General features: G+C 45.4%; 1 protein-coding gene across 4 annotated transcripts in view; it reads left to right on the top strand.

Moving 5' to 3' along the window:
- The window catches only part of LOC121588934 (neuronal acetylcholine receptor subunit alpha-7-like), an 83,327-nt gene that overhangs the window by 32,583 nt on the left and 23,638 nt on the right, over window positions 1-27,106 (top strand). For all 4 annotated transcript variants that reach the window (XM_041907411.1, XM_041907404.1, XM_041907429.1 and 1 more), the window contains 2 exons: window positions 4,990-5,129; window positions 7,514-7,558. In XM_041907411.1, the coding sequence (XP_041763345.1) occupies window positions 4,990-5,129; window positions 7,514-7,558 (185 nt within the window). The remainder of the gene's footprint in view (window positions 1-4,989; window positions 5,130-7,513; window positions 7,559-27,106) is intronic.

Genomic DNA, 27,106 nt, shown 5'->3' with positions numbered 1-27,106 from the left:
TTTGGCAATTCCCCTAACAAACTCTCCTCGCAAGAATGGAGGAGGGCAAGCGGATCCATTGTAACGTTTTCCTTCCACCTAGCGACAATTCTGTTTGACTTTCTAATCCACTCCGCCCACGAGTGTCTCCCACACACTTCCTTTTTTTGCCGAGGAAATCAAGACGACAAAAAATCTTCCCTTCAGCAGCAGCGGAATGAAACTTCACCCATCTTCTCACTGACTGGCTGGCCCACGCTGATCAAATATTTGCATTCTCTCATGCAGCTATCGATGGCACTCCTGTTCGATTCGGGATGGGAGTGCGAATGGAGGGGTTTTTCGGTCGTTCGAAATTGAAATTCAAATCAAACACTGCTTTGTCATTATTTCGCAATCTGCATGCATCTTTGCAGCGGCACGAGGCCCGGCATCGATACGTCACAGTGGTGACGACATGTCGGCATATCCCAAACATGTGCGCACTTCCGATTCCAATTTTAATTGGGTGGACGTTTTTGTTCCGTATTTTGGACACGACGTCGGTTTGGCTTATTTGAAGAATAGCCAATTCTAAAGCTCGTAAGCATCGCTCCGGCAAGTATTGCCGCAGAAAAGATGTGCTGGAATCGAAGTTCACCCAGCGTTCAGTTGAAATAGAAAGGAAACTTACTTTCCATCTACAAATCACATCCATCCGGTTACGAATGCTTGGTACACAAATTCGGCTCATCCGGATTTGAACAAAAAAAAAACACAAATTCTAGCAACCCAAGCCGACGACTTGGTTGAAGTGCACTCGAACTCGAACTGACGGCGAAAACAATAACAAAAAAAATAGAAATCGGGAGACAAAAGCGCCATCACAAACCAAACGAAGGAAATGAAATCCGGAAACCGGGAACAAGACCACCCACCCACCCAGCCCAAAATACCAGCAAAGCGTTGCTGCTGCCGGAGTGGGACGTCACTGGCAGATGTTATTATCATAAAACATACCCCATCCGCCCCCGCTCCGGCCACCTTGCGTAGAGCTAGATTATGTCGCAGCAGCTGGGGTCGGTGCGCTAGGAAAGACACTCGTCCGTTGCCACAGTGTGTGTATCCAAGCGCGTGCAGCAGAAATGTATGTGCTAGTCATTCAACCATGCTCCCTCCATCCTTCACCCTTACCCTAACCCTTTCGCCGTGTAATGCTGCAAGTATTTTTCGATCATCTCTCCTCTGCTTGTATGTGTGTCTATGTGTGTGTTCATTTCCGTTGCATAATTCTTCTTCCTCGCCACGAGCTTTGCTGACAGTCTACGCCGGATATTGGTTCATCCTTAGCAACACTTCTTCTTCAACCGTTTGCTTTCCCTCTCCCTTCCCCGCGTTCGTTGGTTAAACACGTTTTTCCAATCAAACCCATTTTGCGTGAATTTTGCATCCAGAATGTGACAAAAGAGCAACTCGCGGCGCGGCATCTCACAGAGGGATACAAATTAATTGGCAAACGTAGAGGCCAATCGTGTGCCACCCATAGCTACCCCTTTCATCATTCGCTCTTTCCTTCCTTCCTGCTGTTCGGCAATCGTCGAAATAAAAACATTAAATGTGGAATTTTACGATCGACATGATTGCATCGCAAAACTCGAAATCGTTCACACCAGAGCTGGCGTGAAAGAGATAGCGAGACTGAATGAGCCAGAGTTAGAGAAAGAACACGCACACACACACAAACACTCAAAAATCGATGTCAAAAACGAAACGATCAAACGTCCTTTCGGCGTTAGCATTTGATTTTCCTTCGTCGTCGACACACACACAATAATAATAAAAAAAAAACACACACACAATCCTCAAACCGATTGCTTCGAGTCAATCCAACGTATCCGTCTCGATTTGAAAACGCTTAAAAACTTCCTTCCTTCCATTCGGGTCGGGTGGGTTGAAGTGTCGAAAAGTTCACTCGATTTACCAGTTTTTTTAGGTTTTTTTTTTCGAGAGTGTATTTGAATCCGTTTTCTTTTCTTGCCCCGCAAAACCACTGCTCGCAACCCGCGCACTTCGTCTGACGCGGTTCGGGAGTTGGGGAGGCGGAAGCGACCACTACGGCCACCACGTGTGCCAGTCAGTCAAAAGTTTCCCTTCTAATATTTCCTTCCTCCCGTACGCTGGGAATCGATTCCCATAAATTCACAGCTGGCAGCAACCGTCCGCCTGAACGAGCTCGAATCGCTTCTTGAAGGTTTTACGGAAGGGCGAGGGCGATTTTTTTGTATGTGCCTTGAACGAATTCGTGAACGAAATGCAATCCCGCGTAGGAACACGGAATGCACAAATGCCATATTTTATTAAAACAAAAAGCCCCTTTCACTTCACTTGCTCACTCACGTACCACGTCTCAGCTTTTATTGTGCTCGGTTGTTTCAGTTTCGCCATTGGCTCGGATCCAACGCATTACGACATTTATGGCAATGATTCATGGACCTAGTTCTTCTAGGCAAATGTCGACACGCTTGAGAGAGAGGAAGAGAAAAAGAGAGAGAGAGATGGATAGAGAGAACGAGCGAGAAAGGACCGACATGGATGGCAGGTCGAAATCGAACAGATCAAAAAGCGAGCGAAGGAAGTATTTCGACTCCTACAGATGGACTCTTCCCGCCCCCAGCACCTAAATTATCAAACGGGAATAGATTACCATGTGTTTTAAAGTTTCGTCCGCATTTGCTTCCCTCCAGACTGTTTCCTGCCATCATTACGGCGGTTACGAGTGTGGTTTTTTGGCAACCGACGCCACGGGCTACGATCATACTAATTTGAAGCTATAAGCGATATTGCGCAAGGACCTGGGTCCATTTTTGTTCCACCCGGCCTATCCAGCGCTAGCAGTGTGGGCAAAGAGAACGAGGGGAAACGATCCGGGGCGATACGAAACGATGCCATTTCCATCATCATTGCCAGCTTCCCGAAGCGCCGGTTTTTCTTCTGTCGCCGGTTACACGTTCCGCTTAAGTGTATGACAATTTTATTGAGGTTTTGACCCGCGCGCGCCCGCCGGGTCAATGTCCATACAGCGCTGTTTCTCCATACACAAAACGAAGTGTATTGCTATTCGGCTTGATCGCTGTTAATATACTATTATTTGCACTCATGCGCTCGGAAGGCTAATTTAGCAGTGTTCGTAACAGGAACGCGCGTAAACTCCAAACCCAACACGCGCACGGGTACAATTCCCGACAGAAATGTAGTTTTATTCTGTTTTCAGTTGTTTCGTCGCATTTTGTCCCCGTTTTTTTGAATACTTTTCGATAAAAATGTATTGTAGTTACTATATCGTAATAGCGCACTAATGAATTAAAATTTAGTAAATAGAATTACAATTTCTTCTCCCTTTATCCCAGTGGAAAAATTAAAATCAAATGTAATCCAAAATTATATCGTGCAAGAAATAAATTTTGAGATTGATTTTTGTTTCTCGAGCAGCCTATCGTAGGAAAATTGAAGCTTTCACATTAAAGATCCTCGTTTTTCGTGTTTGCGTGTCTTTCACCTACTTTACATAATCGTTCCTAATGCACTTCAAACACACACACCGTTGCCGTTGCCAACAGCTCTGGTTCTTGTCGTCGCCCTGAACCGGTACTTGTTGTGTTACAGCCATTAAGCGAGTCGTTTAGATCCAATGCAGGGCTTCAGTGTACAGCTCGCGTTTTTGTTGAGCTTATCCCCGTGGTGCTTAAATTAGCCCTCCGCAAGCCCACCTTACAACTCCTCTAGTCGTGAGAACGTCCTCTTGCCACCCACGACGCACAACAAAGCAATTGCTTCTGCCGGTGCGAGTTTAATTCAAGACACGCGACACATTCGTTCAGGCATGGTGTTACGATAGTGAAAATTTTCCCAAGGCATACCTATAAACACCCACACACACACACAAATAGGCAAGACCGGTGTGTTTTCTTTAACCCACGGCATCCGTTGGAGCTTTTTAGGGCAATAAAAAAAGGAACAACACACAGGACAGGTGGGCGCAGTAAACGGTTGTTTGATGCATTATGGGAAGCATTCGGGGCGCAAACCGCGTGCAACCTTCGATCTAACCGCGTACTATACCCTCTGATTTTTTTCATTGCTCTTTTGCATCGTTCTTTGCTTTCCTCGTTCATTCCTGACTAGTGATGGGAAAGATGAAGTTTTGGGTTGGAATCGATTCCAGCTAGCTCCGAATTTGTGCGGAATCGAATGCAGATAGTAGTTTCGGAATCAGCTTCCGGAATTGCCTCCGGAATTGGAATCGACGCCGGAATCGGAATCGACACTGGAATCGTATTTGGCTCCGGAATTGAAATTGGCTCCTGTATCGGCTCCGGTGTCGGATCCGGTATAGGAATTCACTCCGGAATCAGAATCGGCTTCCAAATCAAAATCCATTTCGGCCTTTCTTTGAAACAGGCGTTTGGTATCAATGTAGCTACGGTTGTTTCAACAGCCGTAAATAATCCAAATTTACTGGCATACGATCCTTTCGCAAAATTTCTGATATCAATTCCAAAACTGACTCTGCTTCCGGAGCCAGTTCTGCTCCGATTCCGGAGCTGATTTCGATCCGGTACGTTCACGATTCCGGAACCGATTCTGACTCCGGGTCGATAACGATTCTTCAGCTCCGATTCAGCTCCGGGATCGGAATGGATACCGCAATCGGAGTCGTCTCTGGAAACGGCTCAGAAATCCGAATCGATTCCAGAATCATAATGGACTCCGAGCTCCCACCACTACTCCAGACGACATGATCTGGCACAGGAAAAAGGATGGAGCAGCATTTGATTTTTTTTTTGTTCTCTGTTGAATCGCATCCACGCCATCGTTTTTCGCTAAATAAAAGTTTGCTGATTTTCTGCTGATGAAAGATTAAGTTGAGTCAAAGGCTTCGCTTCGATGCCCGTTTGCACTTCAATAAATATGGGTGTACATTATTTTACTTCTTTCGTTTCGCTGACTGTTGTTTGCCCTTTTCTCTTTCAGTGATTGACGCCGGATACCACGAGAAACGGTTGCTGCACCATCTGCTGGACAACTACAACGTGCTCGAGCGACCCGTCGTCAACGAGTCGGACCCGCTGCAGCTCAGCTTCGGGCTGACTTTGATGCAAATCATTGACGTGGTAAGTAGACGGCGAGCACCTAACAAACTAGCACTAGCTACGGATCTGATCAGGGAAGCTACAGACACAGATGAGAGCGAGAAAAAAAGGCAGCACGGAAAAGCGAGAAGTTTTGTGACGCAATCTCTACGGAAGCAAACGACCTCCTAATGCAGGGCTCGTGGTCCCGATTACCCCCCCCCCCCCCCCTCGCGTGTCATGCTCCCGATTATCCACTCCACGTGGAGTTAACGGTCGCTTTGGCCATCATCGTTTTTTTCCCTCTCCCATAGTAAAAATAGAGACCGAAACAAGCGTAAATCCTAACACCGAGCGTACCCACCAGCGGAAGCTGGACGCTTGGAATCACATGACCCACGGCAGGAAATGAAATCCAAACTTTGCTCTATCGCTTGTCGGGCGGCTTGGGGTCGCGCAATGGCAACACTCCACTCCTTGCAGGGAACCCTGCGGCCTGGGCGTAATGTAATCGGATTCAGTAGCTCAGAACTTTGCCTTTCACTTTGTTCCCGAAAAAAAGTTGCGACGCGAGTCTCGGTTCAGGGCGGTGGATGAGTGACTCGGACATCTCGTACCGGTTGAGCTCCCCGCTCCTTCCCGCGGATCTAATGCTACGGGTGCAGCAAATGTTTGGAGTCAGAGAAGGACTAAAAAATGCTCACATAGAACAAGAAAACACTCATCCATACCTAACCAAGAAGTGCTTGGTGTGGTGTTGGAAGCTGGCGCGAACTCCGACGTTACACACTGATGGGCGGGAGCTGCTCCTTTTTTTTTTAGTGATTCCAGAAACAAAAGGCCGTGAGTTGGCATCCCCTTTCGGGTAACAGGACATTGCAGCTTGCTCGCTGTAGTTCGACTGTGGCCGAAGGTTGGCGGAGGCACAAGTGGTCGTGTCGATAATTTAACACATTCCCAGAACCTCCATCCCTACCCGCAGTAACACGTTCTGAAATATGGCTCCCACCTTCCTCTCGTTCCGACACGAAATACAGCACGTATGTCACGCAACTTCGCGCCAAGAGTAACAGTCGGTCCACGTCCACGTTTCTCACCAAAACACTCATGCGGGACATGATTTCCGTGCGCCGTGGCACAGCTGCACCAAAACCACGGTTTCAGACCGGAGGACGGGCGAAAAACGGGCAAACCGATGAAACTTTTCGTCACTTTTCGCCCTTTTACGCCCCTCCACACACACACACACACACTCACAAGGACATACACGCACACAGCACTCCAGAAACAGTTCACGCAGAAGAAACGCGTGGAAAGTCCACGACCCACGCATATGTGTTTTTTTGGTTTGTCGTTGGAAACGAAGTAAGCGACCGACGATGGCCCAAAAAAAACTTTGGCATTCAACGCACTTGGAAAGTTTTTCATTTTAACCATTATCCCCCGCTCTCCACCACCCTCTGTGTTAAAGAATGTCCTCTTAAAAATTGCAACCCATAAAGCGGATACGCAAGTGTGTGTGCGTGAGCCATACCCAGCTGCAGAAGAAGGATTGGTGCGAGAACGTACTCGGGGAAAATTTCTTCAAAATTTTCACATTCCGCCTGCCCGGACTGGTGCCTGGCCGATTGCCTTCCGGGTGTCGCGCGGCATTGTGTATCAGTGGGCTGACGCATATTTAAGCACGCGTTCGGCTCTTGCAAGACGCGTTGTAGGACGAAAGTAGGCAAAACAAGAAAGAAAGTACAAACAACAACAATAGCAAAAAAGGCCCTATCACATTTTGAAGCGGGACGGGTTTCGGCATGGGCTTTTTAAAACGAAGCGCGCACACGAAGCATATCATCCAGTGTGCCAACAACTGGCAGTTTTCGCCCCTTTCCCGTCGGGAGCTCAAAACAATGCACACGCACATGCGATGATGGTGTGATGACGGCAGCAGCCGAGCTGGGAGTGAAGGCGGCTGACGTGACAACTTCTGCGCGGAAAAGGGCACGGGCGCCTGGAATGTCGTGGGAAGATGATGTGTCGTAAAGACGCCAAATTACCATCACCGACATGCAACATGGTACATTGGCGGGGATTTTGGATGGCGGGGGAACGGATCGCTCAGTGGTTTGATCTTGATTAAAAAATTGTTGACGAAAGTCACGTTCGCACAACGCCGCGTGCGACGCGCAGAAGGATGGAACTGGGAGACTTCGAACACGCGTGCCCATTTTAGGCAGCTTTGCAGTGCGGTACAAATTGAAGAAACACATCAATTGCATCAAGTGTGGCCAAACTTTCACCACCCACTGTTCCAAGCTCCTGAATAGGTCCTCGCCCAGCTTCCTGGGATTTTAGTGCTTGTTACTTGAATGTTGATGACTGTGCTTCAGCAAAGATTACAATCAATTAGTAATTGAAAACTTTTTTTCTTGCAGGACGAAAAGAATCAGCTCCTAATCACAAACATTTGGTTGAAATTGGTAAGTACGCGCTGTACGTTTTTCCAGCATACGTTAAGACTGTTAAAAATTAACTTGACCAAAGACTTCATCAAATTCAATATATCTTTTAACGGGTTGTCTGCAACATCTTGTATAACTGAGGAAATATTCGTTAAGTACATGTGTCGGTTACAAACAGTGCATACATCAGTGCAGTTTTTTATAAATGCCTGCATGTGCCTGCTTCCGATTTGTGAGATTTCAGAAGAATTGTCCAAAAACGTACTGAAAATGTACAGAGAGCACCAAACAATACAGTAATGCAAATCAACAAGCTAACAGCTATATTGTTCTGTTTTGTTCGCCTAATTTTTGACAAATCGCAATACCGCCATATTCGATCCGTAATCTCGTTGAAAATTTCTGTAAAGTTTAATAATCAATTCAAAATGTACTTTAAAGTTTATTAATTATTGTTCGTCATGAGATAGTTACAGTCGTTGCCACCAAATTATCGCGCTAAGGCATCAATTTTGGACAGTGCGCATCAATTTTGAAGCGCAGTTAAAAATATATGCCTGAGACACAAAAAAAATATGCGCACTATCCAAAATTGGTGCCTTCGAGACAAAAATAAGTAAATTAGAGTCAAAATTTTGCGGCAACGACTGTAATGGTGGATGTTAAACAACAAGAAGGTTACAGAAAATTATAGATCTTTACATAATTCTAGCTTTCCATCTTATATAGTTAATTCTGCTATACAACTACAACATACATTTAGGATGACGGCTGCATTTCAAATAATTTTCTAAGAGTTGCCTTAAAGAAAAATATTATGTTGAGTTAAGTCTATTTTGATCAATTATGTTATATAAACATATTCATATGCATGTACAGGTGACTCTCAAAGTACACCCCCTCGAGTTACGAAGATAATTATGTGCACATTCGAAAGTGACTTGGAAAACCCTGTATATGTATACAGGTGTCTAAAGGGTATATATATGGTATATGTTTTTCAACAGCTGTCAGATGATATAATTGCTTCAAAATGAAATTTTAAATTTTACACATGATTTTCAACACATAAAAAACTGTCAAACTCAATCCAGCTAGAGATATGTTGAAAATCATGGTGAAGAAATTATAAATTATGATGATGGAAATGAAACCTCGGATTAACATCTTTCACGCGGTAAATAAGAACGTTTACAATCAAAACTGACTCGGAAAACCCTGTAATGTATTAATTTGTACCCTTATTACAAGTTACAATTAATCTGTTCCAATGACTCACTCGTTATACGAAAAACGCGTTATGCGGGAGGCTCTTTTTCATATAATTTGTATAGAAAGTTAAATAATTGGTTCCAGCTCAAAAAAAAATTGCTGGTATATAGGGATTATATGCATCACACTCATACGGAGCACCTCAAAGTGGTAAGAGTAATCCATTGATCAATTCTTAATATCAAATGTTCGCCTTCATGAACAAGGAGATCAGTCATGCATGCAAGAACTCACTCATCAATCACTGAAACACGAAAAACACGATCAATGAAAAACACGCTTCCTTGGGAGGTTCCCTAAAATCCACGTCCTGCCCAATTCCACGGCCGAAGCCGAAGAGAGCCTCCAATATTGTCAGGAAGAAGGAAAGAAATGGAGCAATCAAACTGAAAACACTACCTCACTTACTCCACCTGTCGATAAGTGCAGCAAAACTCTCAGCTCCGCTATCTGATCTGAAAAGAGTTATATAAGAATGTCCGCTGGACGTTTTCGCTTTTTGTATGACTTCGTGAGTTTTAAACTGGCAGTGGGTATTAATATCTTCCTTACACTTTTCATCCACACTTATACCTGCCTCTTGTGCAAATAGCTTGATATTTAATGATGCTTAGTATTGAATCTCTCGAAATAAAATTGTTCGTTAAGCGAGATTTTACTCGTTAGGAGGGGTATTCGTGAAGCATTTAGATTTGTTCGTTATGCAAAAAATTAATTATAAGGGGTACTCGTTATGAGGGGTTTCACTGTATATACATACATATGTAAATATAATTAAAGCAATACGGCTTTTGCAGACGTACGGAATGAAAAATATATATTATGAGTTACGTATGCATGTACATTTAATCACAAATACGGTAACGTCCTTATAATCAGAAACCTCTTCAGGCCATATCAATCGACTTCTGTTACTCATTTCATTTCGATTGGTAATTACTTTCCTGGCATGTTGCGGAACCATCCAAAACGGTATCATGTTTCCACTCTGTGCTTCCTTGGCAACTGATCCTTCCGAAACCGTTGACCGTCAGATATAGATCGACGTCCGTAGCTGACGTTTGCAGGGATCGGCTTCGCTTGCCTCTTTTCCTTCCGTCTGTTGGCCCTGACTTTTGCCAGGACGTATGCAACACGCCTCAATTAAAAGTCGGATTGATGGTCACTAGGGAAACGAGAAGCCACAGAAGAAATCACGATGTTTATCAATGTAACGAAAGCGAAAACGTACACACATACAGCAAAAAAACAAGCAAACTCATACTCTGACATACACACAAACAGGCAAAATTGCGTGTGCAGAGCAATCGTCCAGCAATCAAATGGGCAAACAATCACAGGCACCCGACGCGTTCACTAATGACAGATGCTGTTGCTGACGTGACATGGTGACATTTAATTGCTGCCGATGGTTTCCTTTCCACCGTTCCCGAAAATGCGGGACCCTCGGGCAACAGCACGGCACAGCCCACTATTGACGTTTGGAGGTGGCGGATGTTCGGATGCGCTCCACTTTTGTCCGGATTTTCGTCCTTCCAAACATTTCCTTTTCGTCCTTTTGTCCTTTCTGTTCATTCCCTCTTGTTAGTGACACTCCCGCCCACACGCAAGAATCCTGCTGTCTCCCGATTTCGGGGAAAGGGGCCCGATGATGATGTTGTCCACGGTTTGATGAATAGTAGTAATTACCTATTGGTGATCCGGTGGTACCACCGACGGGGCAAGAAATCAATCAACCTGTGCTGCTGAAGCTGGATTTACAGGTGGATTACCTTGCCAACATTCGGGCGCAATCAGGTTGGCAGCTTTCCAGACTGGATAGCAGGTAGCACCAGCGGCAGGGGTTAAGCGAGATAAAACATGGCGCTCCATTGGCACGCCATCACTTTAAAGCTGCTTCAACTGTACCTAATGTTACAAGCGGACGGCGTCAAACCCGAGGGCGCCAACCCTGGAAGCGTCCGGCAAACACTTAAAGCGACTTATCGTGAAGGGTTTCCGTAGCAGGACGCTGGAAAACAATGTCCAATGTTTATGATGATTATGTCGCTACTGTTAGTGGCACTGCTAATCCAACGTGTCGCATAGCGACTGGGCGCACACGCATCACGCTACACGCTGCTCGGTTTTATGTGCCCTGTTGTTTCGATTTTACGACCGGCTGGATGTGTGTGTGTGTTTTTTTTTATTTTATTTTTTTTGGTGCCACGTTCACTTTCGGTTACATTTGTCTAATGTAACGAATGAACAATCGAACCGTTGCCCTGGAACATAGGCCAAGATTATTGGGCAATCATTTGGGCAATAGATTTGTTCCGAAATCGAAAGACAATCACATTACGCGCATCGAGCAGAACGCCGTGGCAGTGCGCCTAAATATGGGCAAACGATCGTGCCAGCCTCTTGAAGGAAAGGTAAACGTCTAAACCGAACCGCCTGAGCGATGCGTTAGTGACACTTCAAGCCCGAGGCACGTTCGCCACGTTCATTTGCAAAAATTACCAATTAAAACGAATCTCCAATCCATCCTTAGAGGGTTCGTTAGAGGGCACGGGTGTGCCGCAGAAGTCGTTAAGGTTAACGCGCTGGAGTACCTGTCACCGTACCATCGTGCTATGGCGTGTACAGGGTGCGGCACAATGCACTGCTCCTAGCAGGGAATTGAATCTACCGCAGCAAATTATTTTCCCTTCCAAACGCACACACCAGCCCACACACACACACACACACACACACACACACACACACACACACACATACCAACAATATAAGTGTGGCCGATGAGACGAGCAGCCCTGTTTCCCACTTGACGTCCACAGAATGAAGTGCACTTTAGGCATGGTCGGTCATTAGTTGACGACTCGACGGAATGTCTTCAGGTCGACTCTGGTGCTTCATGGAAGCGTTCTAAAAAAACACACACACACACAACACACACACACATACACATACAAAGAAAAAAAGACGAATCCTGAACGACAGGCACAGCAGTGCACCGGTTAGGTTGGGCTATTTCATTCATTGCGAATAGCGCTAGCCCCCGTACTCACATCGTTTTCACTTTTGTCACGACATTCTCGGACACCGCCACCAGCCCTCGGCCCTTCCCAAGCACCTTTAAGCCGGAGCAGGCCATCCATGATGATGAGTTACCACACGAATCCACGAGACCTGTCACTTTAAGTGGACTATAAATCAGCGCCATCTACACCGCCGGTGCACCCCCGTACCCATCACGCGGCTGACTTTGGGCGCGCTTGTCAAGTACACGATGGTTCGCAGAGTTTATGCCATCAATCACGAGTGGTAGAATGAAAAAAAAAGAATCACAAACACACACATGAAACAAAGCTGTGGTGCACAGCAGCTCCATACAGCAGCCTATGCCACAGAGGCCACCTACATCATTGGTACCAGGTACCAGGCTGACAAGTGCTCCACTGCGCGTCTTGCAAATATGCGCACGGCAGAGGTTGTTTTTTTATAGGTTGGAGCGTCGTGGTCCTTTTCGACGACACAGAGCGACGAGTTGTCGCACTTCAATGTCCATGAATGTGTCTTGTTTTTTTTTGCTGTTGTAGTTGTTGTTGTTGTTGCAAAAGGATACGGTTTTCTTTCGGCTGCAGTGTGTCCACCAATTGAATAGACTTTACTGCAGAGCTTTTACTGCCGCCTGTAAAAGTAAATGAGAGCTCATTGAACTGCCTGCCCGCAGCCAAAATACAGGTCAGGTATTTCTCAGGTATTTGAAGACTGCCGCGCACAAGTCGACCCAAGCGTGTCATTTGATTGCTCCAACTTTTATTTATTTTTAAGAAGAGCTTTTGAAGCTGATTGACCTCGGACCTGGCCGACAAAAACTTGAGTGTCTTTTTCTCCCTTTCCTGCGATAGCGGGACGAAGCCCCTATCTTGACGCTAACATCTTTGCCTGGGTAGCTGTTCACAATGCACAATGAGCGGCGGTTACCGTCACAAATGTCCAAAAGTTTACTTTATTTAGGCATTCAGAGCATCGGTATCTTAGCAGTAAAGCGACAGTTTTTGAAGAAAACTGTGCATGCCTTTAGCCGCTCATCAGGTTCGTGCAGTGGGCGTTTTGCAAACGATATCGTTTAAAGCACTAAATTGAGATACATTTCTGATTTTGAAAAATAAGGGATACTTTCGGCTCTACAAACCACTCACTGTGCGCTACAAAAACACACAGCAACGGAAACAACAGCAAAAAAGGCTAATCGTGCCCTTTTACGATTGACCTGTCCAGGACCGGCGGGCCGAGGGGTTGCTCCAATTGACCTTCGATTGGATTGCCTTATCTTTGCGGCATACCGCGCAGACCGTGCTCGTCGTCGCCCTTCCAATCAATGCGAGTGCGCCTCCTTGGGGCTAGCGGAACCGGCGGAAACGGCCGAGCACCGGAAAGGGATACCCTAATGATCGATGATCTTCGTAATAGAATTGATTTCTCGATTGATCTTTTCAACTTTTCCTCCCTCGCCTGGTCGCCACTTGCCGGAAGAACGCTTGCGATGGAACAGCGAGACAGTGAAAGGAAAACTCCCGGAACGCCTTTCGCATTCGTCGTTAGTAGCTGGAAAGGGGCGTAACGATGTCTCAGCATCGATGGCTGAGGTGGACCACCGCGCGAACTCAGCGATGGGCTGTGTGTGGGTGTTTTTTGATGCGCTTCAAATCCACAATGGCACGGCTAAGCGATAACGGAAAAAATGAGCAGAAAGCGAAAAAAGGAAAAGCCACAAACCCGGCGAATCACTTAAAATATGCGAAAATATTTATACCATAGCTTTTTTTTTTCTTTTTTGTGAGAAACGCACCAACCAGCCCCAAAAATACAAAGAATGCCAAGAGAACAAAAAAAAACTGAAACCCTCGATACAGGAAAATGATTAGAAACCCTTTTTAACGCCCCATTTTCAACGATATTGGCCTTGCCAGTCCATGATGACACTCGCATAAACGTCTCAACTTAAGGGAAAGTAGGGAAAAAATCTATCTAAATCTAAACATCCAAACAAATTGAACATCTCTCCCGGTTCAATTTCGTCCTGGCAGTGTCCGATTGGCACCCGAGAAGAGGGAGAGGAAGCAGAACCAAGAGAGCAACAACGAAAAAAAGAAAAACATGGACACCGACGCCTCGATGGGACCTTTCTTTCGGTTGGGACAATCTTAAATAAAATACCATCCCGTGCACGTTTCTCTGTTCGTTCTCGTCCACCTTACCTTGATACCGTTCCTTTCCGCTCGTGCTCGTGAAACGCACCAATGAACTATCCTATCGGGGACGCTGGGTCGGGTAAGTGATAAAGAAGAAAAGGCTCCGCTTACCCTCACGCTCGATGTAGCAAGAATGAACAGTGGGTCGTAAACGTCCGTCGACCGAACGGAGTACCTTGTGGTGATGTGTTTGTGTTAGAGAGTACACATTTGTTAGTGTTTGTTTCAGTGCCTTGCAGAGGGCGCCACTGCAAAGTGGGTTAGTGAAATCTTTAATCAATACAAAACCGTTCGAATCACAAGTTTATGGGAAGATTGTTTTAAAGCATTCGAAGAAATTGTTAAACTTAATGGAACTGATCAGAACGAGAATGCTAGCACATCTTGAACCTTTCTTTACTTACACTTGCCGTCTTGTGTATCAATACAGCTGAATATGATTGTTAGCTGTTGGATAAAATGCCATTACACATATATTGCCTACTTTTAGGCGAACGCTATCACTGGAACGCCTCAAGTTAAGCCACAAATAAATTTGTCTGAGCGAAACAATACAGACAATCATTAACCCGAAACAAAGGCGAATGAGGCCAATCGGCTCAAAGTCTCTATAAAAAACAAACCGAATATGTACATCAAAAACATCATGTACTAACATTGTAAAACCATTATTTTGTAATTCAGTTTTATTCCAAATGTCCTCACGAATGCCCATCGTGCACGCGGGTTATCAAAAAAAAGACAGAAAAGTAGGAAAGTAAACGAAAAAAAGGAACTAACTAACCTCCTTTGAGCCATAAACCTTTTTGGGGGGAGAACACAGTTTACCACCGAATCCCAGGGGGAAATTGTGTGGACCCTTGCAAACCCTCGCGCACACACAGACACACACAGGTACACCCGCTTTGATGAACCGGATTCGGCAAAGCAGTGTTGATGAAACTTTTCACCCACCGGGGAGCGCATTGTAAGCTGAAAAGATGCATAAATTTTGACTACGAATTAACAGTGGCAATATAACTTTTGGTAGAGATAAAAATGTGTTGAGAACAGCACAAAACCTCCAGCGCCGACCGGTCAGTCCGGTCGCAGGATGAGGGCGAAGAAATTCCATCGATTGTGTAATCTACTGCCATGAGGTGAAGGGATAGTAATGGGAGGCGTACTTTTTGCCGAGTAAAACTTTCCAAACTTGCAACTTTGTAACGTGCTACTGCAAGCGCAGAACATTTCGATTCCACATAATTTTTTTTTCTTTTTATTAGAGACCTTGAACCAACAAAAACGAAATCCCAGCAGTTACGATTAATGCTGCAAACACTCAAATGTACCCTTTGCGAGAGAGGAATAACACCCAGCCCTCCATTGCGTCTCAAATGCTCAACCACACGTTTCGATTATTGTGAGATGATGCTTAAGTGAAATAGAACCCAGTGCGAAGAGAGGGCGGTGAAAAAGCGGCTGAGGTCCGCATCGCTCGACCGGTTTCTTCAAACACTCTCAAATAAGCACGTTTTTCCGCTTACACAGTGTTATGTTCGCTTGCTGTTTTTTTTTTTTTTTTTGCCCACTACTTTTTGGGCTGGAGGTACGTTGCGGTTTCGGCTTGCTCAAACATTCTTCTCCTTCGCTTGCGCTAGAATCGTGTCCATGGAGGGGGAAGGGACGAAAAAAAACAGAAAGTAAGCCACACCACAGCGCAGCACGGCGGTACGAAAGTCATGCGGCCTGTACTGCCTGGTGGCCACATCCATAATTCAAAATTATTACCTGTCGCAAACATTATAGCCCGCGCTTCTCACTCCGCCCGGTCGCATACCGCTTGCTTGATGGCTGATCTGCCGGTCGCGAATCCTTCCAACCGGTCGGGGAGGATTGCGAGCGGGCGTCAGGAAGAGAGATAGCTCTGTTCGGTTGATGTGTCATCAATGAGAGCTTCCTATAGTTCCATTAAAGGTACATCACTTCCTCACCTTGTACAGCGCTGGGACGGTTCAGCTGTTAGCTTCACCAGATTGTTTGGTGAGGTGTATTTTTAAAACAGAATGAAAAACGCACTTTTGTCGCGTGAATTGCATAACTTCGGGCAACGTGGCAAAGCAAAAATATTGAAAACCAAAGTTTATTTTATTTTAGAGGTACGTATAACTATCTTTGAGCATTTTTCCCACAATATTTTACAATAAAATCCTAATACTCTTCTTAATGTAAGCAATCATAGCATGCTAAGAATATTTTATTATAAGGCCTTTTTTGTACAAAAAAACTCATTTCAAAACATGAAAATGTTCTATTGCCAACCACGTAAATGATAACAAATGCTAAGATAATTCAAATGAGGTTATTTTAATATGTATGTAAGCTATCTAATTGTTAACACTTTTGCATTTATTCCATATTCGACCTATCTTTTTTATGGTAAAATAAGTAACTTTTATCTCATATCACCTTGCGGTATGCATTTTTACACGGCCACATATTTCTGTATGCTTGTTATTTAGTTTATACGACCTTTTTATAAAAGGTCCATGTCAACCGGGACACTCAGCAGGAAGCTCACATGTGCTATACGGTCGATTTTTCTAATATTTTTGTTTATTTTTTTAGAGCTTCACTGGTTTATGAGATCAGAAAAACGAGGGTGAGGAAGATGCGTCGACAGCAACAAAAAAGTCGCTATAAATAATCCGATAAAGTACGCATAACCTTAGAGGGTCGGGAAAGACGAAACAACGACCGTGCATTAGCGACACGGTAGGCCCAGGTGCTAGGGTGATGGCCCAAAATTTTTAATTTACATTAGTCGCAGTGATGTACGACGGTGCGAACGTGGTAGTTGGTTGACAATCGGGGAACGGAGAGAGCGGTCGGTTCATTTCCGGGCGATGACTGAACGGTGTGACGCCGGTATCGCTATCAGCTAACGATCCAACCGCCCAACGCACCATTATGGCATCAGCGGACCGCCAAACACCACGGCCGCTCGTAGGCGCACAAACTCCCTCGCATCAAGAAAAGCAGTCTTTTGTGGTTCATTTGTCACCGCTAGGAGGGGCAAACATTCTCGCGGCTCGAGCTTTTTGCCACGAGCTAGAAAATAGGAGGGAAAAAATGTCAATACAGGCTCAATCAAGCCGTCCATCATCAAGAGCCTTAAGCTTCGCTCGCTCGCTGATGATTTCCAACGGCACACTGGTTTCCGTTTTCGCATTTTTATAGCCCCAGTGATGTAATTTATTGTTGCCAGGGCGCTCTATAATGCTTTCGGTGCGGCTCGGATGGGAAATGTTTTAAAGCCAGGCCCTGCCAGACCATGCTGCATCCCGTACCCGACAGTCGAAAGTTCGATGACCGGACGCAGCCCACCGTCACTAATGAAGTCGCACGAAATCGCAGCTCGCAAAATGGAATAAACATTTTATGCAAATCCTTTTTAGAGAGTTCATAATGGGGCGCGAGAGGGGGCAGGCGGATGAAAAGTTTTCCAACACGTAGATACTATGATGGAATTGCACTAACAGAACGTAGTGGGAACGTTGACTTAAGAGAGAATGGTTTTATTTATTTTCTGAGCCAAAAAAACCTCAAAAAATCAAATTGCAACTGACGTTCGGTGAGCTTGTTTACGATCTGCTTTTATGCGGCTGTGCAAATTTCATCAGTATTTGCGGGGAATATTGCATTAGTTCCAATTCAATTAGGCTTGCCATCATTTCAAACGACCTTTTATTCAGATTGCGCAAATATAACAAAAATAAAACACACTTAAAATCTATAGTTTGTTAATCCAGTTGCATATAGACAGGCGTTCAGAATCTATAAAGCTTTATGTGCCACTAAATGTTCAACTCGAATTACAAAAAAACGCCAACAACAGCCATCAACGCCATACAGCAATGTATATCACGTGACAAAATCACCGTTTGAAGCAGAAAATGGATAAAGTTCGCACAAAAGTGGACCGCAAAACTACCACCGGAATAGATTGCAAGCGTTTAGACACGCACGTACACCGACAAAATCAATCCTTCCCTAGGGGAAAATAGAACCACTTTCCAATGAGTTTGCGTGTCCACGCATGTGGCAAAGGCATGCTTTCGAATCACTTCCATTCCCGAAACAGCACCACACGAGCTACAGCATGCGACGTCTTTGTAGAAGGCAAACACGGGTGTGGAAATTTTAATTTGCAGCAATCAATTTACGATGGCCCCACTACTTTTCTCTTCAAGATCCCACAGCCAGCGAGCTTGAGAAAATAGCATCGAGTACCCAACCCCATCGGCATCCACCGCATCATTACTTAATCAATCAACGGTTAATGGGAGAGATGAGACGGTTGTTCTTCAACTATCACTAGATATATTTTACTGGATCGAGAATTGGGTGAAGTATTTATTACAGACACACAAACACACACATACATATCGGCACACACATCTTGGTGAGTGCCACCATGACAGGTACAGCAATCTGGTGCTATATCGTATCCGAAAAACCTGCCGGTATGAAAGCAAGCGCTTTATTTCGTGGCTTTGATTTATCTAAGCCAACCCACACTAGCCGCCTCCTGAAGAAATCTGATCTTACAGAGCACGTCAACCACACGAGACCGGCTTGGTGAGTCCTGGAGGTGGGGTGAGAGGAAACGCAATTATTATTGCTCCATGCTCGACCACCACGGTATGGCGCTACAGAGAGCCCCATTGGATATCCTCCCAAACGAGCCCAGACTAGAAAACTGCCAAGGGGAATCACGTAGCCCGGCAGCCATTGTACGGACCTGCCACCGTCGACGTGTGCAGGAATTGGAGCGTGTGCTTCGGATTTTCTTAAGAACGATAGCTCACATTCCCTTAATAACCAAGCCAGAGTGTTGGTGTGGATCGGCAAAGAAGAGCCACCAGACCAGACCAGAAGGCCACCACGATGCGGGTCATATCGTGCCAAGGCTACACGAGACCCAAAGTCATGGCCCATTAATAATTGTGCACAAGACAATGAGCGATGGGTGGAGGAGGTATTGGGTGCGATTTTGTCATAAAGCAACCTGCCCGGCGGCGAAAAGTTACTGCTCTTGCGGTGTTATCGCGAGTGCTCGCGTTCTCGAACAGAGGGCCCTCTGTGCGTTTTAGCCCGGTTTTATTGATATTGATTGTCCGTAGCTGTTGATTGGAGCTGTCTTGCGGTGCGATTCATCACCGCGTAAAGGAGAAGCTAATTTATCAAGCAACATTGACGAATGGAATACTTCCTGCGGGTGAGCGGCATATCCGAATGCCCTGTGGCAGGATACTAGGTATTCTGGAAGAGCTTTTTTTGTGTGTGAAGACTTTCAGCAAACTTCCTTCGCTGCTGCAGTGGACACACGTGTTGGTAATTACGCACAACAAATAAGCTGTTCCGGTGAATCAGTGTATGGTAGAGATACTTCTCGCTTACAGCAAATATATTAGTCGGCCATGAAGACGACACTGGGTTGGAAAGCGCCGAGAGACATTCATTCAATAATGATGCTCTATGTTCTGTCCTGCTTAACACGCTCATCAACAACACCATTTTGATGGCCTTTCGAAGCATCTGTGTTTCTTGTGCTTGTTACGCCAATAAAAGATGCTGCTTTTAGGAGGTAGGAGGCTGGGCGAGGGGGGGGGATCCATGCGAAAAGTTTTAACAGACGCTCACTGTGCAGCAGTATTTATCAAAATAAAAAAAATAAAAACAATAAATTACAGGCTTGGCAGGGCTTAGAGGACCCTGTAAGTCCACAACTATCAGAAGGCAACCGAAAAAAAGCTTCCCATCCTGTTAGAGAGGCACCAGCTGAGCAAACTGGGTATAACCAACAAAGAGAAGAAAACAAAGACAAAAAACTGCGTGGGTCATAAATCATCATATCGCAACGGTTTCGGCTTCCAGGCGCACACTGCTGCCGAATGCGTAATTGCCAATCAAGGCGTGGAATGATTGCTTTCGGCAGGCGAGCGAATAAAAATGTATCATTCATCTAAATTAGAGTTCTCTGTTTCTCCCTCGAGACCACTGCTCACTCTCATTTCCGGTCCAGGTCGGGCTAGGGGAGGTTTCCAGAATTTGATACCGATCATCTTCCGCCAGACGCCCAATCAAAGATATCAAAACTTGGACTTTTCTTGCGTGCGATAAAGTATTCAAAAAAAACCCTCGATAAGGTCATTATTGTAGCCTACCACAGGAATTATGGGAAGTTTGCACGGTCGCACGAGGCCAATGTCTGCTCCGATGGGCCACCGAAGGGTAAAGCATAAATAATGCAATAAAACGATTAATTAATTTTGCACGACAACGAGCAGAACAGGCTTGTGCCCTACCGTGCACGGAAAGATGAGAGAAGATGGACTACACACTTAGCCACTAAATGGATCTTGAGAACTGGAGCTACGTAAACTGGCGCAAATTCTCTAGGAGCTCTCATCCCACCCAGGCGTGGAAGGATTGCGCTACCTTCGGAAACATCAAACGAAAGAGGTTCAGGCTTCTTCAACCAACTCCTCCGACGCAACGTAGCCGGAAGAGAAGAAGCGCCCCTGCCTGCTACTGAGAGACCAATTTAGCTGCTTACAAAGTGCTCCCCGCACTCCAGCGCTCAGAAGTGGCAGAATAATTCATCAGCCCGCTTTGCACCGGCGCTCCTCTCCATCTGCAGAAAGAAACGTCAAACGCGCCTGCTGCTGGCGTAAGTAAGTGTAATAAATACCCGATTTCCCGATAGCGTCCCCAACATACCTCCGTCCACTAAGGAGACTGAGGCTGTATTATTAAATGCCGGGACTACGTCAACACACGACCACTAGGCAGCAGCACCTAATTAACGTTATTGGGCACGGCTTCGTGCACGCTCTACTGAGTAGCTTTTTTTTTATCCAATATTTTCCGAATAGCCGAACAGCCAAAATTTTCGCGATTACAAAAGATATCGGTGCTGTTTGAATCGGCTGCCTGCCGTAATCTTTTAATCTTGCCAGCCAGAAAGGGAATAAAGGCTCACTATCGGACAAACCGATTACTTGGGTACCGAAATCATAAAGAATACCTTCGCATTGATAATACCTTCGACACAATTTTCCGACCTTAGCGTACGCACCTTGAGGTTGTGGTGTTTGCAAGATGGCGGCTGCAGGCAATCGCTTCTGTTCCATTACGAAAAGGTCCGTGTACGGCGGCTAGTGGGCTTACCGGGAACTGGCTGGTTTTAGCAGATTTTCGTCATATCGGTAAGCTGTAAGAAGGGTTCACACGGACACACAAAACCCCAAGCCTGCTTTGATCAGAGACTCCAAAATGCGCTCCTCTGCAGGTATTCTTCGCGATACCGGCAAGAGTCATTGTTGTTGTTGAGCTCTGAATGTTATTCCCAAAAATTTAAATTGTACAACCTTTGCCTGCGTTTCCCAATCCAAAACGGATGGCAAGCTTTGCAAGCCAAGGACTGTTCACGGTTCAGTGACCAAACCCCTCTGAGACACCGGAAACTCTCCGGGTATGCGCTGCCGGAAAGCGCTACGTATTAGTTCCGCTAGATTAACTAACCTGCCTGCCGTTCCTGGGGCGAAACTGTGGCGTTTTTTCATTACTTCTGGTGCCAAGACGGTTTATCTTTGCAAAAAACAACAACAATCAGCCAGCTATGTGTTAAGTGCTAGCAGAACTGTTGTCCGAGAGCTTTCAAAAGATCTGTTTCGTTTTTTGCTAACATCTCGTCGCGTAAATTAGTTCGCTCCGGCCGTTTTAGAACAGAGCGCATAGAGTTCTAAACTTAATAAACAACTTTTACTGTGAAGCGAGACAAAAACATTACAATTTACGCGATCTTTTGAGCTGTTTGAAATAAGCAACAACTTTTCCCAACACCATAACACTGCGTGTGTCAGCTGCCCAGGTACACGTTAATGTTTAAAGTTAGTTTCCCGTGCCTCTTTGCTGTTTTTCTTGTTTTAGTTTTTGCTTGCTTCGTGACACTCTTGACTCGATTGTCGATAAACTTTTGATCAGCAGGAGCATACGCCAATGCGCGAGAATCGCTTGGTGCCCCATTTGTTTCTAGTTGTGTGCTGATGAATTAATAACAACCTTTTACGCTCGATTCCGGTATCGTGGACTTTTGGTAAGGCGCCTAAAGTTATGCAATTTTCATTACAAAACCAACTTATTACGGGGAGAAACGTTTCAGACTTTGCCAGCAGGGTTTTTTAAGGGCTGTATAGTGTATGGAAGGATTGCGCTGTTCATAAAGCCACATAATGCAGAGGAAATGTTGAAATGTTGTTGAAAAGACATGTACCCGGAAGCGGTTTAGAAACGCGCTGGGCCCGGAAACAATAGCTACGATCACACTTTCTTGCAAACACCATGTGGAGGTATCGGAGAAGGGGAAACGCAAACAAGTAAATGACAAAAGACAAATACTACCACCGACTTTTTGTAGCATCGCTATCTTTGGCTTGGCAAGACATCTTGCCATGCTTGTGTGCCAATGTGTAAATAAACGACAGCCAGCAGCGAGAAAGTATTCTCCAGTGATTCATAATTCAATTTTTACATTACTTCCCGTACTTCGCACTACACTGCTCAGGCGTAAGGGAGGAAGTCAGTATGACAGTGGCGCTAACAAGGGGAAAAAGAAAACATTTGCTAGCCTGCAGTAGAGTTAATATTTTGCGCGAACGTTTGTTTGTTTGCTTTTTGTTGCTTTGTTGAACACTTGAGATTTATTTCCATCCCGCCGTCAAGGGCACATTGCTCGCGAGTGTGGCGCACTCCTCGCGGTAGGCAGTTTATTTTCCCCGGTTCTGCTTGCCTTTTGCTTCCAGCCGCGAAAAAATAGAAGGGAAAGGTCAAAACAAAGGCGAAATTTGTCAAAGATGTACACTTTGCACCCTACGCGAGTGTGCTAATGGTTCCCAAACTTGAACCTAAGAAATACAGATTTGCACAATCTTCAGAAGGTGGCTTACATCAAATTTCCAAAGAAAGATCGTTACTAAAAAGCTTTTGTTAACTAATCGTTATAAGGTTCACTTTCGAGGTCTCATACCTTTAATCATTAAAGTAGAAATGGTACACATGCGAAAATCCACGCAATGTTTCCCGATGTCAAGGTTACCTTAATCGCGAATGTGTACGAGAAAGTATGTCAACCTGTTCCAGATATCGTGAAATCCGCCCTGTAAACAAGCTGTGCAATACTAGGATGTGCCCGGCTAGCAATTTATAAACAGTTAAAACATCTCCTAAAGTAAAGACAGCAAACTGATGAAGCTGGATGATGATGATGAAGATATAAGACCACCATTTCCCAGCCTTACGAGTTTCCGAGGAATTCCATCCGCGTGGATGCTTTTCCGCAGCCTCAGTGGAAAGAAAAAGTCATACCATTACTCGTAATTAACTGCCGAACGGTTTCCAAAGACAATGAAAGTAACAGCACAAGCAAGAATATATTTATTAGAGAGCACAGTCAATGGCGGGAGAGGAGTGTGTTTCGTTGCTTCAGATTTTTTTGTTTTTTTTTTTGGTTTCTAAGTCACTGGTATGTGGTGAAGATGGAATGACGTTTAATTCCGCTTCAATCAAGCCATCAAAGGCTCATAGTTGACTTCTCATGACATTAATTGCGAGTACTCTTCCGGTTCAAACGTTAACGAGCTGTCATGTTGCGATACTAGCGCACAAGAAATTTCTTAGCTCCAAAAAACAACTGTTAAACTTCTTGATTAAGTGCGCCGGTCTCATGGTACAGTCGTTAACTCGTACGACTAAATAACATGCCCGTCATGGGTTCAAGCCCCAAATAGACCGTGCCGCCATACGTAGGACTGACTATCCTGCTATGGGGGGAAATCAATAAGTCACTGAAAGCCAACCCCACAAGTGGGTTGGCAGGCCTTGACCGGCATCGGTTGTTGAGCCAAAGAAGAAGAAGAAGAAACTTCTTGATTAACGGGTACTCTTATCTCGGTGTTGCCTGGCCAATTCGTCCCCAATTCCCTATTAAATTTCCCTTAAAATGGCCTCCCAAATCATATCCCCAGAAAAATCATATCCTCAGAAAAATCATATCCCCAAATCAGCATCTCTTTTTCTCTTTCTTTCTCTCTCTCTCTCTCTCTCTCTCTCTCTCTCTCTCTCTCTTTTCTGTATCTTTATATCATCTATGATTTACATCTACATACTTGCCCTAACTATTTGGGAGCAAAGGAATTAATAACTAACCGAGACCCACAAAAAAATTCTTCAACCTTTTAAGCCATTACTCTAGGATTGCTCCAAATATTTGTATGTGTGTATGTGTGTGTTCAATCTGTTAGTAGTGTTTGTAACATGCGAGTACCGCAGTTCTTGTGTACTCCGCACATATAGCCAAACCCCTTTTCTCTCTAAACAAAAAAAGGATAGAATGGTTTGACCTGTTTTACTTGCTTGTCCAAGGACCCGGAACGCCACGCCAACCATGTCCTACGGGTGTTCCGAAATTCCCGGTACCTCCGTGTACCCAGGCTCTGCACGAATCAACGACGCACCTCTACACCACCCGTTTGAGGTTATACACAAGCGGGCAAGAGAAGTTATGGTGCGAGAGGTTTTGCGGCTTCCCAAAAACTTGTACTCCGGCAACCGAGTAGCTTTCTGGTATCGGTTCTCGGTTGTGGAAACGAAAATTATGCTCCTCCCGCACTCTGCACTCCATTCCCAGCTCATCTGTTCGGTTGTCCTACGGAGTACGAGCGCCGCGGGAGCAGGGTGCAAGCGCCGAGGCCAAGTGCGAACCGTTCGTGTCTAGAGAACCGTCGTTTATTGTTCATTTAATTTATTGAGTTACAAGTACGGTTGGAAAATGCCTGCCCGCAGCATCCAAGCCGGCAACTGAGACTGACGCCAACAGCAAAGACAACGAGATGTGAACAGGCAGTGTGTGCGTCCCTATGAAACGAGCGAACGAGCGTGTGCGAGACAGAGCGGGAGCGATCCGCACGAGGACGTGACTTTTCGGTGCACGGAACAAAAGATTCAACCGCAAAGCTGGAGCAATGGAGCGCTAACAACGTGCTCGCTCCTGCGCTCTCACTCACACATTCGTTCGCTCGAAATTGAAGGATACTTTGCGAGCAGGGTTGGTTGACATCCGGCGTGGGGGAAAGTGAGGGAAAATTTTATGCCAAAATATGCATAAATCATACCGTCGTATCTTCCACCGGTCGCTTTCCACTTTTAGTATCACGAAGCTGGATTTCATCCGCTTTCATAGGCATTTTTTCCTTGTTTGACTGCTGCTATCGGAGCTGATCTCCTCAACGCTAGCACCGGTGGGGATTTGGCATGACACTTTATACGGCGTACGCTATCCGATGATGCGGGACTATCAGCATCCCAGCCGTTTGTTTGAGCCGCCTCTTTACACAATCCAGTTTACATATTATGCTTTTCCCCCCTATCACAGTGCCAACAGATTCAATCTTCAATATTTACACGCAAAGAGACTTATAAAACAAAAAACACACACACAGAGCTGAGGCATTACATATATACAGTGCGTGTGAGTTCCGTTGATTCCGCTGAATTAGACAAATTAGCCCAATAAATGAACATAATTTCAGAGGGAGTTCCCTTTCTCTCATACAACCAGTTGCGGTTGACATTCAGTAAAGTACTTTTTGGTGCTTTTTTGTGGCGAACGAGTTTCCGCAAACCGGAACGTCACTTGTCGGCTCTGACAGCTAGCAGCTGTCAGTTACACGTCAAATCATGCCGATTTTATAACTTCCAGTGATGCAGTTCCCTTTTTTGTTGTTGTTGTTTTCGGACACGCACTTACGCAATCTCTGTTGCTGTTACCGCTCGCCAGTAAGCCCGGAAGTTTTCTGCATGATTCCGTCGCGAGAGGACACGGTAATCAAATCATTTCAATTATACCGAACGAGCCATTTTGATGGCTCATCCGGAAAATCAAAGCTCGTGTTTGCTCGTCTCCGTGGGTGTACACCGACGCTACTTGGTCGCTGCCGTTGACAGTGAGGCTCGGACTTTTTAATACGTTTACGGTAGGATTTTATTAGATCATGTTTTACCCCCCTCAGCCAAAAACCGACCCGAAAGCGAAGGCAAGATGCGAGTGCGGTAAATACTGCGGACATTGGAAATAGCTATCATTACTTTGTTCTCCCCTTTTTTCGTCACAGTCCGTCCTACAACTTCTACCAACACACAAACACACACACACACACTCTTTTGTGGTTCGCTTTAGCTGTCACTTTGTCCTTTTTGTATTCCTATTGTTATCAACTTTGTGTGTTTGCAACCACGGTAGCATTCGAGCTCCGGTGCCCGCACCTGTGTGCGACCAGCAGCCAGAATGCGTAAGCTTCAATCCCGCTCCACGGCAAACCATTGACCCAGCCAATTGGATCGTGGCGGAGCGGTGAACCCAACCAAACCACTAATCTCCTTTGTCCGGTCACCGTAAAAACCAGCCCAGAGCTGTCAGCACGCGAATCTCGAGCCGACCATGGCGTTGGGACCATGCCGTCAAGACAGCTAATTTGGCTTCCTTTTTTTGTTCTAGCTTAATGCGAATACATTTCATGTCCCAATCCCTTTTCGATAATCGAAAACTATGGCGGTTACGGTTTTATCCTGCACCGGGGGATAGAGATTTCATTTCGATACCCCTCCTACTCGTTCTTCCCGCCCACCCAAAACATAAAAGGTTGGAGAACGTAAAGAGCTCCACCGGAAATACGTCAACCGAGTGGTCAACAACTACCAAGTCTAGAGCCGCACCAGCCACTCACGGCTGGAAAAGGGTTAAAGTGGATACGATTTCCTACGTTTTCGCTAAGGAAACATTTCGGCAAATGGGAAGTGGAAAATAATATCAAATCCCATTTCCATTCCTATTACTTTGTTCTGTGCCGTGGACACAAATGGAGAGCTTTCGTTTCGACTCCACCCCCTCCCACCTCCCCCGCCCCAACACAAAAACTGGCAAATTGGTAGGCGTGCTCGGAGGTACAAGAAC

Source organism: Anopheles merus, chromosome X, assembly GCF_017562075.2.
Source record: "Anopheles merus strain MAF chromosome X, AmerM5.1, whole genome shotgun sequence".
Taxonomy (NCBI): Eukaryota; Metazoa; Arthropoda; class Insecta; order Diptera; family Culicidae; genus Anopheles; species Anopheles merus.
Note: the sequence above shows the minus strand (reverse complement) of the source record. Positions and strands in the feature narration are given on the sequence as shown.